Below are 12,931 nucleotides of genomic sequence, written 5' to 3' on the forward strand. Positions count from 1 at the left end.
AAGAAAGTGTATTTTCAAAGCAGATTCTTTTCTAAGAATCAACTAGATTCTAACAAATTTCTTCCCCAACTGTCTTTTGTATTTCTTTTACAATAAACATTTGTTGTTGTTGATGATGATGAACAATGGAAGGAATCATTTTACCCAGAACGTTGCTAAGAGTTTCTTGCATTCATTGGGGTAGACTTTCTGATACTTAAAATGTTTCAAGCATTTGTAAAGCTTATGTGAAAGTCTGCGGCTAAGTGATCAGGATATTGTTGTAAATGTGTCTGTGTTTTGCCTGTGTCTGAAAAATCCAGTCTTGCGGGCTAAGAGAGGTGCAGGTTTTTTTTTTTTAATTGCAATATACAAAAGCCTTTCTGCCTTCCCTTTGATATTAATGATAGCCAACCATGTTGCAGGAAATACACCCTAAAGTATAAGCCCTAATGCATTGTCTTTTAACTGAACTGGAATGTGTAGCCTGTAATTGGGGATTGAACTCTGTATTCATTGAGTTCTGTACCCACTTTGAGTTTCAACCTAATCCACTAAATATAGGGTACTTGTCCAACATTGATCCAGCTAGACTCAGCTGTAAGCTAACATCCAGAAACGATGAAAGAGGGGGAAGAATTTCAAACTTTGATATGTCTAGTTGAGTGCTTAAAAAAAATACATCCCAGTAAATTATGATGCAGGAGGTGTAACTTTGAGCCTAGCAAATAGACATCAAAAGCAGCATGACTTTCAAAAAAAAACTGTAAAAGAGGACATCATTTCTAGTGTTTCTTTTACCATGAATATTGATTTCAAACAACCTGATGTCTTCGTGTATGTGCAAGTGCAAGAGAGAGATTTGTTGAACTAAGTATAGCTAAGTAGTTCAAAGTTGGGGAGAATGGATGCTAATGAATTCATTTAGATTTGGTTTATTTTAGAACCTCTTACTCTGACTAGACATTTTTCAAACTCCTGCCCTTGGTCTTGAGTGGGAATGGATGGTGTATCTGGATCAGCACAAATAGATGTGTATGATAATCCCTGAAAAAAAAAAATGTCAAACAACATGGATATGCAATTAGGCCACTGTCTTATCAGAGGCCTTCTGAGGGCTCAACTAATCTCCCAACTACTTTCCTTTGTTGTCATCAGACTTTTGAGTACTTACTGAGGGACTTAGAACAGTTCTGTTAATTGGAGAAAACAAACAAAACAAAAAGCCTGAGGCTCATATACATGTATTCATATACACACTTATACATATATGAGTGTATGTTTGTGTATATATGTGTGTGTGTATAGTAAACAGTAAATATATTTATTCTTACTTTCTCCCATCTTCACCAAGACAAATGTTGAGACTTCCCACTTTTCTCAGGTTACATGTTTTGTAAATTCTTTCCCCTGTGTTCATTTTAATCTGATTTAATCTGTATAAAATGCTTAGTGGGAAGGCATGATATGCTATGGAAATGAAGGACAGAAAGAGACACTACTGACTTTACGGGCTGGTTCTTAGCTGAGGACTTTTCCCTTTCTTGAGTTCTCCTCCATGGCCTGGTCCAGTCATGTTTGTATATGAAAAATTGCCTTACAGTTATAAAGTGTTCTATGTTTTTGATTATATAAACTGAATTTCATTTTTTTGTCCTTGTGCAATATGGCAGGGAATATTGCATTCCCAGGACCCCATGTTTTTCATTGCTTAACCCAATGTGGCCCCTCACTTTACATTTTTTATACGTTACCTTTGGCCCATCTTCCCCAGTAAACACCATTGATAAGGAAAAGAACTTGGACTTTTTCTTTCTTTTGCCTTCTCTTTAGAGAGTATGTGTTTGTGTGTGTGTGTTATTTTGGGATATTAAGGAGTTTCCTAATAAACTACAAGGAAAGCTAAGTGGAATTAGTTTACAGAAATCCTGACTTTAAGGTTCTTCCTTGCATATAGATTTGAAGGAAGCTTGGTATAGTAAAAAGAGCTTTACTTTAGAGTAAGATAAGCAGCATTCAGATCCACCTATATGATCCTGAGGCAGCTAGATTAGCATAGAGAAGAGAGCACTGGACATGGAGTCAGGAAGACCTGTGTTCAAATCCTAATTCAGACACTTTCTAATCACGTGGCCCTTAGCAAGTTACTTAACCTTTCCAGCCTCAGTTTTCTCCTCTGCAAAGTATAACAGCAGTTAACTCAAAGAGTTGTGTGGATAAATGATATGATATAATAGTCAGAAAACACTCATTCAGCACCTACTATGTGCCAGGTATTGTTCTGATTGATGAGAATATATCCCTTGCCCTTGAGGAACTCACAATCTAATGAGGAGACAGCATGCTGGTAACAATGTACAAACTATATATTGAATAAATAGTCAATAATCAAACAGGGAAGGGACTAGAATTGAAAGAGATTGGGACTTGAGGAAAATCAGGAGGTAGATAAATGAGAATGGTGAGCATTCTTTCCTCATTGTTATATGCAATTATATAAATTATATATAACCTGTACACAAATATTATATTTATTTAAATATATAATTATATAAGACAAAGTGATAGCTATTAATATTATTTTTATTAGGCAAGTCACAACCTCTCTTGGACTCAGTTTCCTCCTCTTTTAAAATGAAATTGGAGCATATAGCCTCTGAAGTCTCTTCAAGCTCTAAATCTTTGATAGAAGGTCCGAAATTGAAAAATTCAGACCTTAAGTTTTCTTCGCACCTCCTCTCCTTGCCTAACAGAATCCTCTATTCTTACAGATTTTATGGTTATTTTCAGTACCACTTGTGGCTTGCAGTACTTCCTCCCCCTTTTGACTGGTTCTTCCACAATTTTCAGCTTCCCTTCTACCAGAAAATAGAATTCAAAGTCCCACACTTTATTGTGCTCCCATCCCTCTGTCCTATGGGAATATCCTAGACCCAGAGTGAGACAATAGATGAATTAACTTTCTCTAGGCATAGGCAGAATTTGTAACACAGAGCAATTTCCAAACCAGTGGTCACCTTACTAAACCTTCCCCACTCCTTCAAGCAAGGATATCACCCTGTGAAGTTGGATGTTTTAACTTTGATGTAGATTATTATTCTCAGTTTCCCCAATGACTTGAATAATTGAAGCAACAGAAAATGAAAATTTTCCCCAGTTCTCTCTTATCCTTCTTTGTAAAAGGTTACATGTAAAAGTATAACATTCATCTTTGCACTAAAGCATACATTATTATTTTTCCATCTAGTGAGAATCTTTTAAAGTGGAGTTCTATAGGGGCGGCCAGGTGGTGCAGTGAGTAAGAGCGTCGGCCTGTGTCAGGAGACCTGGGATCGGTTCCGGCCTCAGATACTCAGCACCCACACAAAAATAACTGGCCGTGTAACCGTGTAACTTAACCCCAATTGCTTTAAAAAAAATTTTAAAAATAATAATAAAAAAATAAAGTGTTCTACATATTATGTGGGCATAAAACTGTCTGAGAAGTGGAATTCAGCAGTAATTTGGAGAGACTTACTGATGGGACATGTGAATAAAGAATAATAACAAAAACATTGATTGCCACTCATATCACACTTTAGAAGTCTGCAAAGGATTTAACATAATTATATTTTAACTCTACAGTTACTCCCAGAAGAGGCAAAACAGGTTTAATTATTCTCACCTGCAGTATACTTATATATGAACACTTATGTCCCCCAGACACAACATATTTATTTTAATAAATTAAGTATTGAAAGAAAAGTGCTTTCGGACAAAAATGTGACCTAATCACCAAGAAAACAGCCATTTACTAAATTGTTACCTGCCTACTAAGAGGCTCTCAAAAGCAACACCATTTAGTTTAGCTGTCCTAATTATCACCAGCAGAGGGCAGTGTAGACTTACTTTTAAAATGGATTTGTTACAAACTCAAAAGAAAGCAATTCCTTAGACACAGAGAGGTGAATTGGAAATTTTCCAGATTACTTTTTTGGTCCTCTTGGGGGCAGCATAAGGTTTTTTCTACTGCTCCTGGTGCCATTATCCAGAGCACTTCAAAAAATGACTTCAGAAATAAAGTTCCATCGGTTAAAAACAAAGTTATATTCCTCATCCAATCAACTGAAATTGTATTTTATCCACATTAATAGGAAAGCTTTCATTTCAAGGGTGAACTTTCTAATTTATTTAAAATAGATGAAAATAAAATCTTTAGCCAACTTTTCCTATTGCTATTTTTCCTTTTAGATTACACTTCCATTTAAATTGCCTTTTCCCCTTTAAAAAAACAGGTAAATAATACTAATTTGACATATCTCTCAAAGTAACATTTTAATTTCAGGGAGGTTATTATTTAGAAGTTGATTTGGTTTTAATATTATAAAAGGATAATTTTTTTAATTTTTATTTTTCTTCACCTTTCCTTCACTGTTGTGGAAGTCTTTCTACCAATGCAAATAGGCCACTTGTCTAGGACCAAGAGTCTCAGATAATTTTCCAGGACAGTGAGAGGTTGTTACTTGCCCATGATCCTATAGTTTAATATATGTTAGGGACAAGACTTGAATCCAGGTAGGTTTGTGTTACTCTGAGGTTATCTAGATATCTATTATATATTCTATTTTTTTTCACTTGGCAATAAGTTACACAACATTGAAATGCTGCATTAAATTCTTTTTCATTACAGCTATGAGGTTGCTTTTTGATAAAATTTCACTTATCTGTCTGTCCATAGATATGTGGAAATTCAAGTACAGAAGCATATCAGTAACAAAAAGAAAACATATTTTTAAATAACCTGGGGGCCTAGATCTGTTTTTTTTTTCCTGCTTCATATATGCTCACCAGACAGTTTTACAAATAAACAAACTGTGAGACTATCCATATGACAGGATTTCTGAGATTCCAGGAAGATCTCTTTTAATATCATTTCTATGTTATTTTGCCTAACATTCTACCAAACCAAAACTGAAACCACCTTTTGGTCTTCTACAGCTTTATATCAAAATCAAAATATCTCATAGGAAAGATAATACTTTAAGCTAATACTACTTTGCTTTGGGGCAGGTAGGGGGTATAGTGCATAGAGCACAATGCCTGGAATCAGGAAGATCTGAATTAAAATCTGGCCTCAGATGTTTACTAATTGTGTGACCCCGGGAAAGTCACTTAACCCATTTCCCTCAATTCCTCATTTGTAAAAAAATAAAATAAAGACACACTGGAGAAGGAAATGGCAAACCACTCTGCTATCTTTGCCAAGAATACCCCATGAACAAAGTCCATGAGGTCATGTGGAGTTGGGCACAACTGAACAACAATTTTATGATAGATTAATTTATAAAGTTGCCCTAACCTTAAAATATCTAGTAGAATCTAGGTTCTTTGTAATAAGGCAAAGACTAGTGTCCTGGAAGAAGTCACCAGGGTGGGACAACCACTTCCAGATTTTGCCTAAAAATGGCTCTGTGTTTAGATGTTTATTAAGCCTATTAGTTTATTTCTGAGATAATCAGGGAAGCACTAGATTTGATCCTTGAATAAGTCAATTAATCTTCCTAAGCCTCAGTTTCCTCATCTACAAAATGAAGTAGTGGGACTCTCCTGACATAAAAACCACCTCACTACTGGCCAGTGGAATGGTAGAAGGGATCTGTGGGAAGGTACAGATTGAACCAAATAGACTCCAAGTTTATTTCCAACACTGAGAATCCATGATTCTGACTGGGTGATCCCTAAGGTCCTTGCCAAGCTTATAGGCTATACCAGAAGTTAAGTGGCTTCTCTCTTTATCATTAGAACTTGATCTCTGATAAAGTACCTGTTCCTTTGACTAGTGGTGAATAGGTCTAATCTGTAGTCTCCATTTTGTTATAGAGAACCAAGAGCAAGACCTTCCGTGTGGATGTTTCACAACTTACAAAACACTTTACTTGCATTATTTTGATCACTACAACTATCTTATGAGATAGGGAGCACTTTTTCTGAGACTCAGAAGGCTGAGTTACTTGCCAGCAGTCACATAGCTGTAAATAGAAGTTGCTGTGTCAGGCCTTGAGCTCTGGCTCCAAATCAATGACTTTTTCCCCTTATACTGTTTTTGTTCACTGTAGTAAAAATTCCTTCAATAAAGCACCCAGGTGTTTAGAGACATAAGGTTATTTGGGGAAAAAATGAGAAAATTGACTATGCAAGTCACACATTTAAAGCTTTTTTAAAGGAAATTAAAAATTAGAAGAAAAAGAAAACATTTATTATCAACCTTTAAGTTTTAAAAGAATTTATAGACTAGCAGTGAAAACTGAAGGGGAAGAAGAAGCAAGAAGTGTGTGTGTGTGTCTGTGTGTGTGTGTGTGTCAGGGGGTAGAGGGAGAACAGAAAAACTCTTTGCACCTTTGTGATCTCAGAAACCCAACAGATACACTTAAGTTGCCCTTTAACATTAGGAAAATAAACCAAAAACAAAGCTATGCTGCACTTGTGCACTAACATTTCCATCTAGATCAAAACAACTTGATAAACCTTCTCCGTTCCAGTAATTGTAAAGACGCATGGGTATATATGTGTCTGTGTGAGTCCATGCAAACATTTATACATGTATGTATATTTGCATACTTGGATATATCTATACATATTTAGTGTGATCAGAGAAGATATAAATTTAGATCTATATGAAGGATGAAAGTTGGATATAGTAAATGCTCACTATGGATACATTTAGCATTCCTGATGAATTTTGCTAAACTCAGTTTCTTCAATGACAATTCTAAGGTTTTAGAAACCTCACTGACTAGTACTAAATATGATTTTTATACTATGTAAAATATATTGTTGAGGGAAGTTAATACATTTACCCCCTTTCTTTTCAGTGTCCAAGCAGAACATACGATCCATTGATTAAGTCAACTAGAGATTTTCCAGATGATGTCATTAGCTTTATAAAACGGCATCCTGTGATGTATAAATCTGTGTACCCTGTGGCTGGAGGACCTACCTTTACTAGAATTAATGTGGATTACCGATTGACACAGATTGTGGTAGATCACGTTATTGCAGAAGATGGCCAATATGATGTAATGTTTCTAGGAACAGGTAAGTCGGAAGTTTAATACAATAAATCATCCAAAAAAAAAGTTAAGAAAGGATTTTCCTTGGTCTGAAATACCTCTAATGAACATTGCCCTATTTCTCATTTGACCCAAAAAGACTCTGAAAAACATTCAGTATGACTTGGTAACAACATCATACCTATTGTTAAATTCATCTTCATCTTCAGAATTTCAATGCATATGTCTGATTAATTATTAATTGGAAAGGGATATGGAAAGTATGATATAGAAATGATATATAGAAATACTAGAAACATTGCCTATTTAATGAATATTTATGAACTGAGGGACCTCAAATATTAGTCCATAAAAGTGTGGATTAAAAAGTTGAATCTGACGACAGAATAGATTTAAAGCACATAATTCAAACATCAGTAAATTTCAAGTGAATATATATATTATGGCTCAGAAAAAAATAAAAGAAAGAAAAAAAAAGAAAAGAAAATTAGAGAAGATCCAGATTAGAATGTTTTCTAGAGAAATGAAATTTAAGAATAACTGGATTGAAAAGTCTAATAAATCTTCATATTCAAATTTAAATTAACAAAAGTTATATTTAAAGTTGTGCTGCATAAATATCTCCTGACTCTTTAAGCCTCAGTCCCAAGACCTTAACGTTCCAAAATATTCTAGAGCCACCAGGTGGAGCTACATAGTTTTAAGTGAGACAATTAACAGTAATAAGAAACTCACTCTACTGGAAACACACGTCCTTGTATTTACATTTATAAAGGAGGATATAAAATGATATTTCAAAGATTCCTTGTCCAACTTCGTTAAAACATCAGTAAAAGTTAAAAGCAAAACTAGAAAAGTTTGCCCATTTCAAGGTCATTATAGTATAGCCGTTGTGTATGTATTAGCACACAGTTTATTTACCAACATACCCTTTTGTTGTCTTCCTGAAATAGAGAATAACACATGGAATTGTTATGAAAGGTTCTGTGTACATTTATGTTTTAATCTTTTCAAAGATTTCCTTTTATTTTTTTAAATTTTTTTTTTAAAGCAGTTGGGGTTAAGTAACTTGCCCAAGGTTACACGGCCAGTTATTTTGTGTGGGTGTTAAGTATCTGAGGCCAGAATCAATCCTGGGTCCTCCTGACTCTGGGGCTGGCGCTCATACTCACTGTGCCACCTAGCTACCCCTCCTTTTATTTTTTATCCTTATTATCTTTTTGCAAGGTAAACTCAATAATTTCAAGGAAAGGGAAATACAATCCTTTTCCTGGCAGCAGCAGCAACAAATGCACACAGCTTAAATGAATTGTAGTTATGCATTCTTCTACCTCCAAAGTAGATTCTAATACAAAGAGAAGGCACAGTGATACAGTGGGTAAGAGTGTTGGATTTAGCCTGAAAGGACCTGAGTTCAAAATCCAACTCTGATGTTTCCTACCTATGTGAGCTTGAACAAATCACTTAAATTCTCTGGGCCTCAGTTTCCTCATCTGAAAAAGAAGAGTGCAGAAAAGATGGCCTCTTTGGATCCTTCTGGCTCCAAACCTATGATCTGTTTCCCTCTTTGTTAGTGTAATTGTCATTGAATTTTTGTGCCATGATAATGGTTTAGAAAAAAGATTATTAGCGAAACAATCCTGATTTTTTCCATTAAAAAGAATGAAGAGTAAATATTACATTTTAAAAGCATTTGTCAATTCCTATATGGCCATCCCATTAATGAATACATCCTGAGAGGCATTTTTGTTCTGTGTTCTATCCTTTATGGTATATATGAGAAAAGTTCAAGTTTCTCAGATATGTACAGTTGTATTATCAAGAACACTGAAAATACCATGTCTTTCAACATTTCCTGCATGTGTGTATTATTTTTAGGAACAACAGAAAACTTCCAATACTTTGGCAGGAAAGCCATTGTATACATCATTTCTCATATATTCTGTTTATTTTTGTCTAGATTCTTTGAAGATATTTAAAGAAAAGTTATATGAGCAGTCGGAAGACAGAAATGTGTTAATACTTAAGGTAGAAAGTAGAAAAAAAGAGGTTCCTAATTGATATATTTTGTTTTAGATATTGGAACTATACTAAAAGTTGTCAGCATTGCAAAGGAGAAGTGGGACATGGAAGAGGTGGTGTTGGAGGAGTTGCAGGTATTCAAGGTAAGATCCAAATTCTTAAGACCTAGAGACACTGTCTTCCATTCTCTCTTCCCACCCACCCCTAGAGGGAGACTCTGAAACATCCTCCCTCCCCCCAAAGAAAGCTTGTGGGAGCCAATTACAATTAATATTTAGAAAAGGACTATCTTTCCTGTGTTTCATACCATGAAATTGGGAACTTCTAGGGATGCCTCTCTTTGTTTTTTCTTTGAGAATACAGTCAGGGCCAGAAGTATCATATCAGATTAAAGCCTAATAATACCTCTTTAGCTTTCCAGATGCTTTTCTAAAATATAAAGTTTACTTTGCATTTTTAAAAATTGAAATGGAGTAAACTATAGGAGGGTTTGCAAATCATTCATCCCCCTCTTCCCTGGGGGGAATGAATATATGTGTGTGTACTTGTATGCATGTATATGTGTATGTATATATGAGTATATGTACACACATGTGTATATATACATATATAAAATAACATGTGTGTGGCACTCATATATTGTTCAGTTGTTCAATCATATCTGATTCTTTATGACCCAGTGGACCATAACACACCAGGCCCTTCTATTTTCTACTATCTTCCAAAATCACATATACATATATATATAGAAAGATAGATGGATGTGCATGCACATATGTATATTCATACACATATGTACACTTGTGAAAACTTAAGTTATAACAGCATTCACTTATTCTTATAAACACAGTAGGCTGCCATATATCTTTAGGAATTTTGTCATTTCAATACTGTTGACCCCTTACTATAATAGTGAAACTGAATCTTAAAAACCAGTTCTAAATTGTCTTTGTGTTACTGTTAGTCCCACCTGAATTTTTATTTATTTTTTCTCTTAAGGAAAGATTTAAAATAAATGTATCTAATTTTCTTACACTGAGGGACTACATAAGAGCAAATCTTTAGAAATATACCATTCTTTAATCATCTAAATGTGTTTGCTATTCTTCCTTGAACCTATAGTACTTTCTATAAATGTGTTTACTTTTTTAAAGTGGCTATTTCCACATAAACCTATAACACTTCAAGAAAGGGCCAAACCCTCTTCTATGAAGGGATTAAATTAATTAACATGTTGAGTTCCAAAGGACCAGATTTATATTTTGATGATAACAGTGGTGAAAGTCTTAGACTTGTTATCTTGCCTCAACCAGAAAACCAAAATCTTTAAGTGGTTCCTAAGAGGTCATAAATGTCATTCATGACCACTTGCTAAGGGAGACCTATAGGAAATGAAATATAATAAAATGGTCAAACTTGAAAAGTTTAATAGGTAACAATAAATAATTATGGGATATTTGTTTATACAATCTCAAGTGAAAAATAATTAAGGAAAGTAGATTTGGGGGAGAAAAGTCTTCAAGAAAGTAGTGAAATGTTTAATAGTTGAACATTTTCTTATGTGATCACAGTAAAATAGTTTTACTTATAGGATTTAAAAAAAATATTCTGATAGTAAAAACTGTACATATGACAGGAGCAAAAAAAAAACTGAAACATTTAGCCAATTTCTACTTTTCCATGTTAATGAATTAACTGGATTTTGAAGTTTAGTCCATTAATTAATAGATATTTGATATCATATTGATTAGCTAAAAGTAGGGGAAAACATAATAGTAAGTATATTCATCAATCCCTCTCGTCTTTTTTTCAGAATCCATCATTAATCTTGAATATGGAGATGTCTTTGAAGCAAGTAAGTTCCATGTTTATTTTATTGAGGAGATAAGATGTTTTTTAAGCAAAGACTGATTTTTTGAATTACTGAGATGCCTCTGCACATAGTAGACAATGAATTTGGTTGAATTAAATGAGGGTAAAAAAATCAATGCATTTGAAAGGGATGAACAAGATTTTGGTACATAGTGTCTTTCTCTTTTATCTAATTATGAACCATTGTTTACCCCAATTTTAGTAGAAATTCTACATTTTACAAATAAGAAAAAAAGAAAATTTCCTGTCCTATTTTCCCTTGAAATGGAGTCCTTGAAAATTCCTTAGTCAGGGTCCCACTGACCTATGTAGGGGTCAGTGACAATCCCTGGCTCCACAGGGATTATTTTATGATCTTTGAAACCTGGTACTTACTACCTACTTCTCTGGAATGTTACTCTAGGCCTTAGTTGATTCAAGTGAGACAAAATAGTTTTAACTACTCTTGCTCCAGTCTCTTAAATGATTATGAGTCTAGGATCAGAGTTAGGATAATGCTGGTGTGGTCTTGACCTGTCTTAACTGGTCCAAAGAAAATGAATGTTAGTAATAAGTCACAGATTGATTATTTCTCCAGGCTCTGACTCTGAGATCATTCCAGAGAGGGAAACTAGTCCCTCTTGCTCAAGAGAATCATCACACACACGTGCTACATATACACTACTAACCAAGTAGGCAATTAGCCACCATTTTCCTGTGATAGCTTTGTAATGCAACTATGATGGTTATGCCAGCGCTTATTTCTAGGATAACTGAGCCAGACTAAAGCATTCTATAGTTATAAAGAATAAGTATGTTAATTTTCTTTTCTTTTTGGAGGAGGGAAGGTGGGGGCAATTGGGGTTAAGTGAAGGTCACACAGCTAGTTTTGTGTTAAGTGTCTGAGGCCAGATTTGAACTCAGGTCCTCCTGACCCCAGGGCCAGTGCTCTATTCACTGCACCACCTAGCCACCCCAATATGTTAATTTTCACAACTCACAGAAGCCAGATCAGGATTTTATTGCTCAGATTCCTCAACCTCCTTGAAGGTTTCAATTTTTATCTGATATTCTTCAGCCTTAGTTCAGAACTCTGACATCCTCTTATTATTACACGGTACCCAAGAGAGATCAACACTCCAATAGCTAATGAAGTGATTTGTTAATTCCATGGACAAAGTTTATAAAGCTCTTTGTGATCCTTTTACATGGAAGTAACCATGTAAGGGAAAAGATACTTCTCATCATTAGATTTGCCTATGGCATCTGCACTTGATATAACCTACCAATGTACATTTTCAACTATCAAGGAAAAATTTGACATCTTAATTCCTCCAGTCTAGCAGCTGGTTTTTGACCTTCTTAAATTTCTTCCAATGTTACATTAGCTCTACAGAATGCTGTCCCTGTACTACCATAGACATCCTGCCAACTACCCGGTCTGCCAGAGTTGAAAGTGATTGACTGTTTTTTTCACTCTTCCTTGTGTTTCTTCACAAGTGTTTTATAATGGGCAGGAAGCCCTATGAACCAGAGTAATGTTTAGGCCAATGAGTGTGGTATTTCGGAGGGAAAAGGAAAATTCTTAAGAATGGCTTGAAAGATGCTTCTAATTCATTTGCTTTGCCTGATTTGCAGCAACAATTGTACATTGGTTCCCGAGATGGATTGGTTCAGCTCTCTCTACACAGATGTGATACGTATGGGAAGGCCTGTGCAGACTGCTGCCTTGCCAGAGATCCCTACTGTGCTTGGGATGGAAATGCATGTTCTCGATATGCACCAACTTCCAAAAGGTAAGAGACTAAAAAGGTTCATTTAAACTCCCTATTCATGTGGAGCAACTTCCAAAATTCTGGACTTAATTTCTTAGAGAGAAGATAAAGGGGAAGTATAGCATATACCAATAGTGCATTTAAAAATATAAATCTGTGTCTATACACACACATATATTTTATATTGTATATAATTACATATGTGTTATATATAGGATTTTGTACATATGTGTGTATATAGATACACACACATAT

General features: G+C 34.8%; 1 protein-coding gene across 13 annotated transcripts in view; it reads left to right on the plus strand.

Annotated features, from left to right (window-relative positions):
• LOC138175868 (semaphorin-3D) overlaps window positions 1-12,931 on the plus strand; it is a 252,743-nt gene that overhangs the window by 213,871 nt on the left and 25,941 nt on the right. For all 13 annotated transcript variants that reach the window (XM_069106478.1, XM_069106485.1, XM_069106477.1 and 10 more), the window contains 4 exons: window positions 6,831-7,053; window positions 9,105-9,193; window positions 10,864-10,905; window positions 12,540-12,697. In XM_069106478.1, coding sequence (XP_068962579.1) covers window positions 6,831-7,053; window positions 9,105-9,193; window positions 10,864-10,905; window positions 12,540-12,697 — 512 coding nt within the window. The remainder of the gene's footprint in view (window positions 1-6,830; window positions 7,054-9,104; window positions 9,194-10,863; window positions 10,906-12,539; window positions 12,698-12,931) is intronic.

This window comes from Petaurus breviceps, unplaced genomic scaffold (assembly GCF_028583685.1).
Source record: "Petaurus breviceps papuanus isolate PSGF00001 unplaced genomic scaffold, PetGlider_PUasm1.0 79, whole genome shotgun sequence".
Taxonomy (NCBI): Eukaryota; Metazoa; Chordata; class Mammalia; order Diprotodontia; family Petauridae; genus Petaurus; species Petaurus breviceps.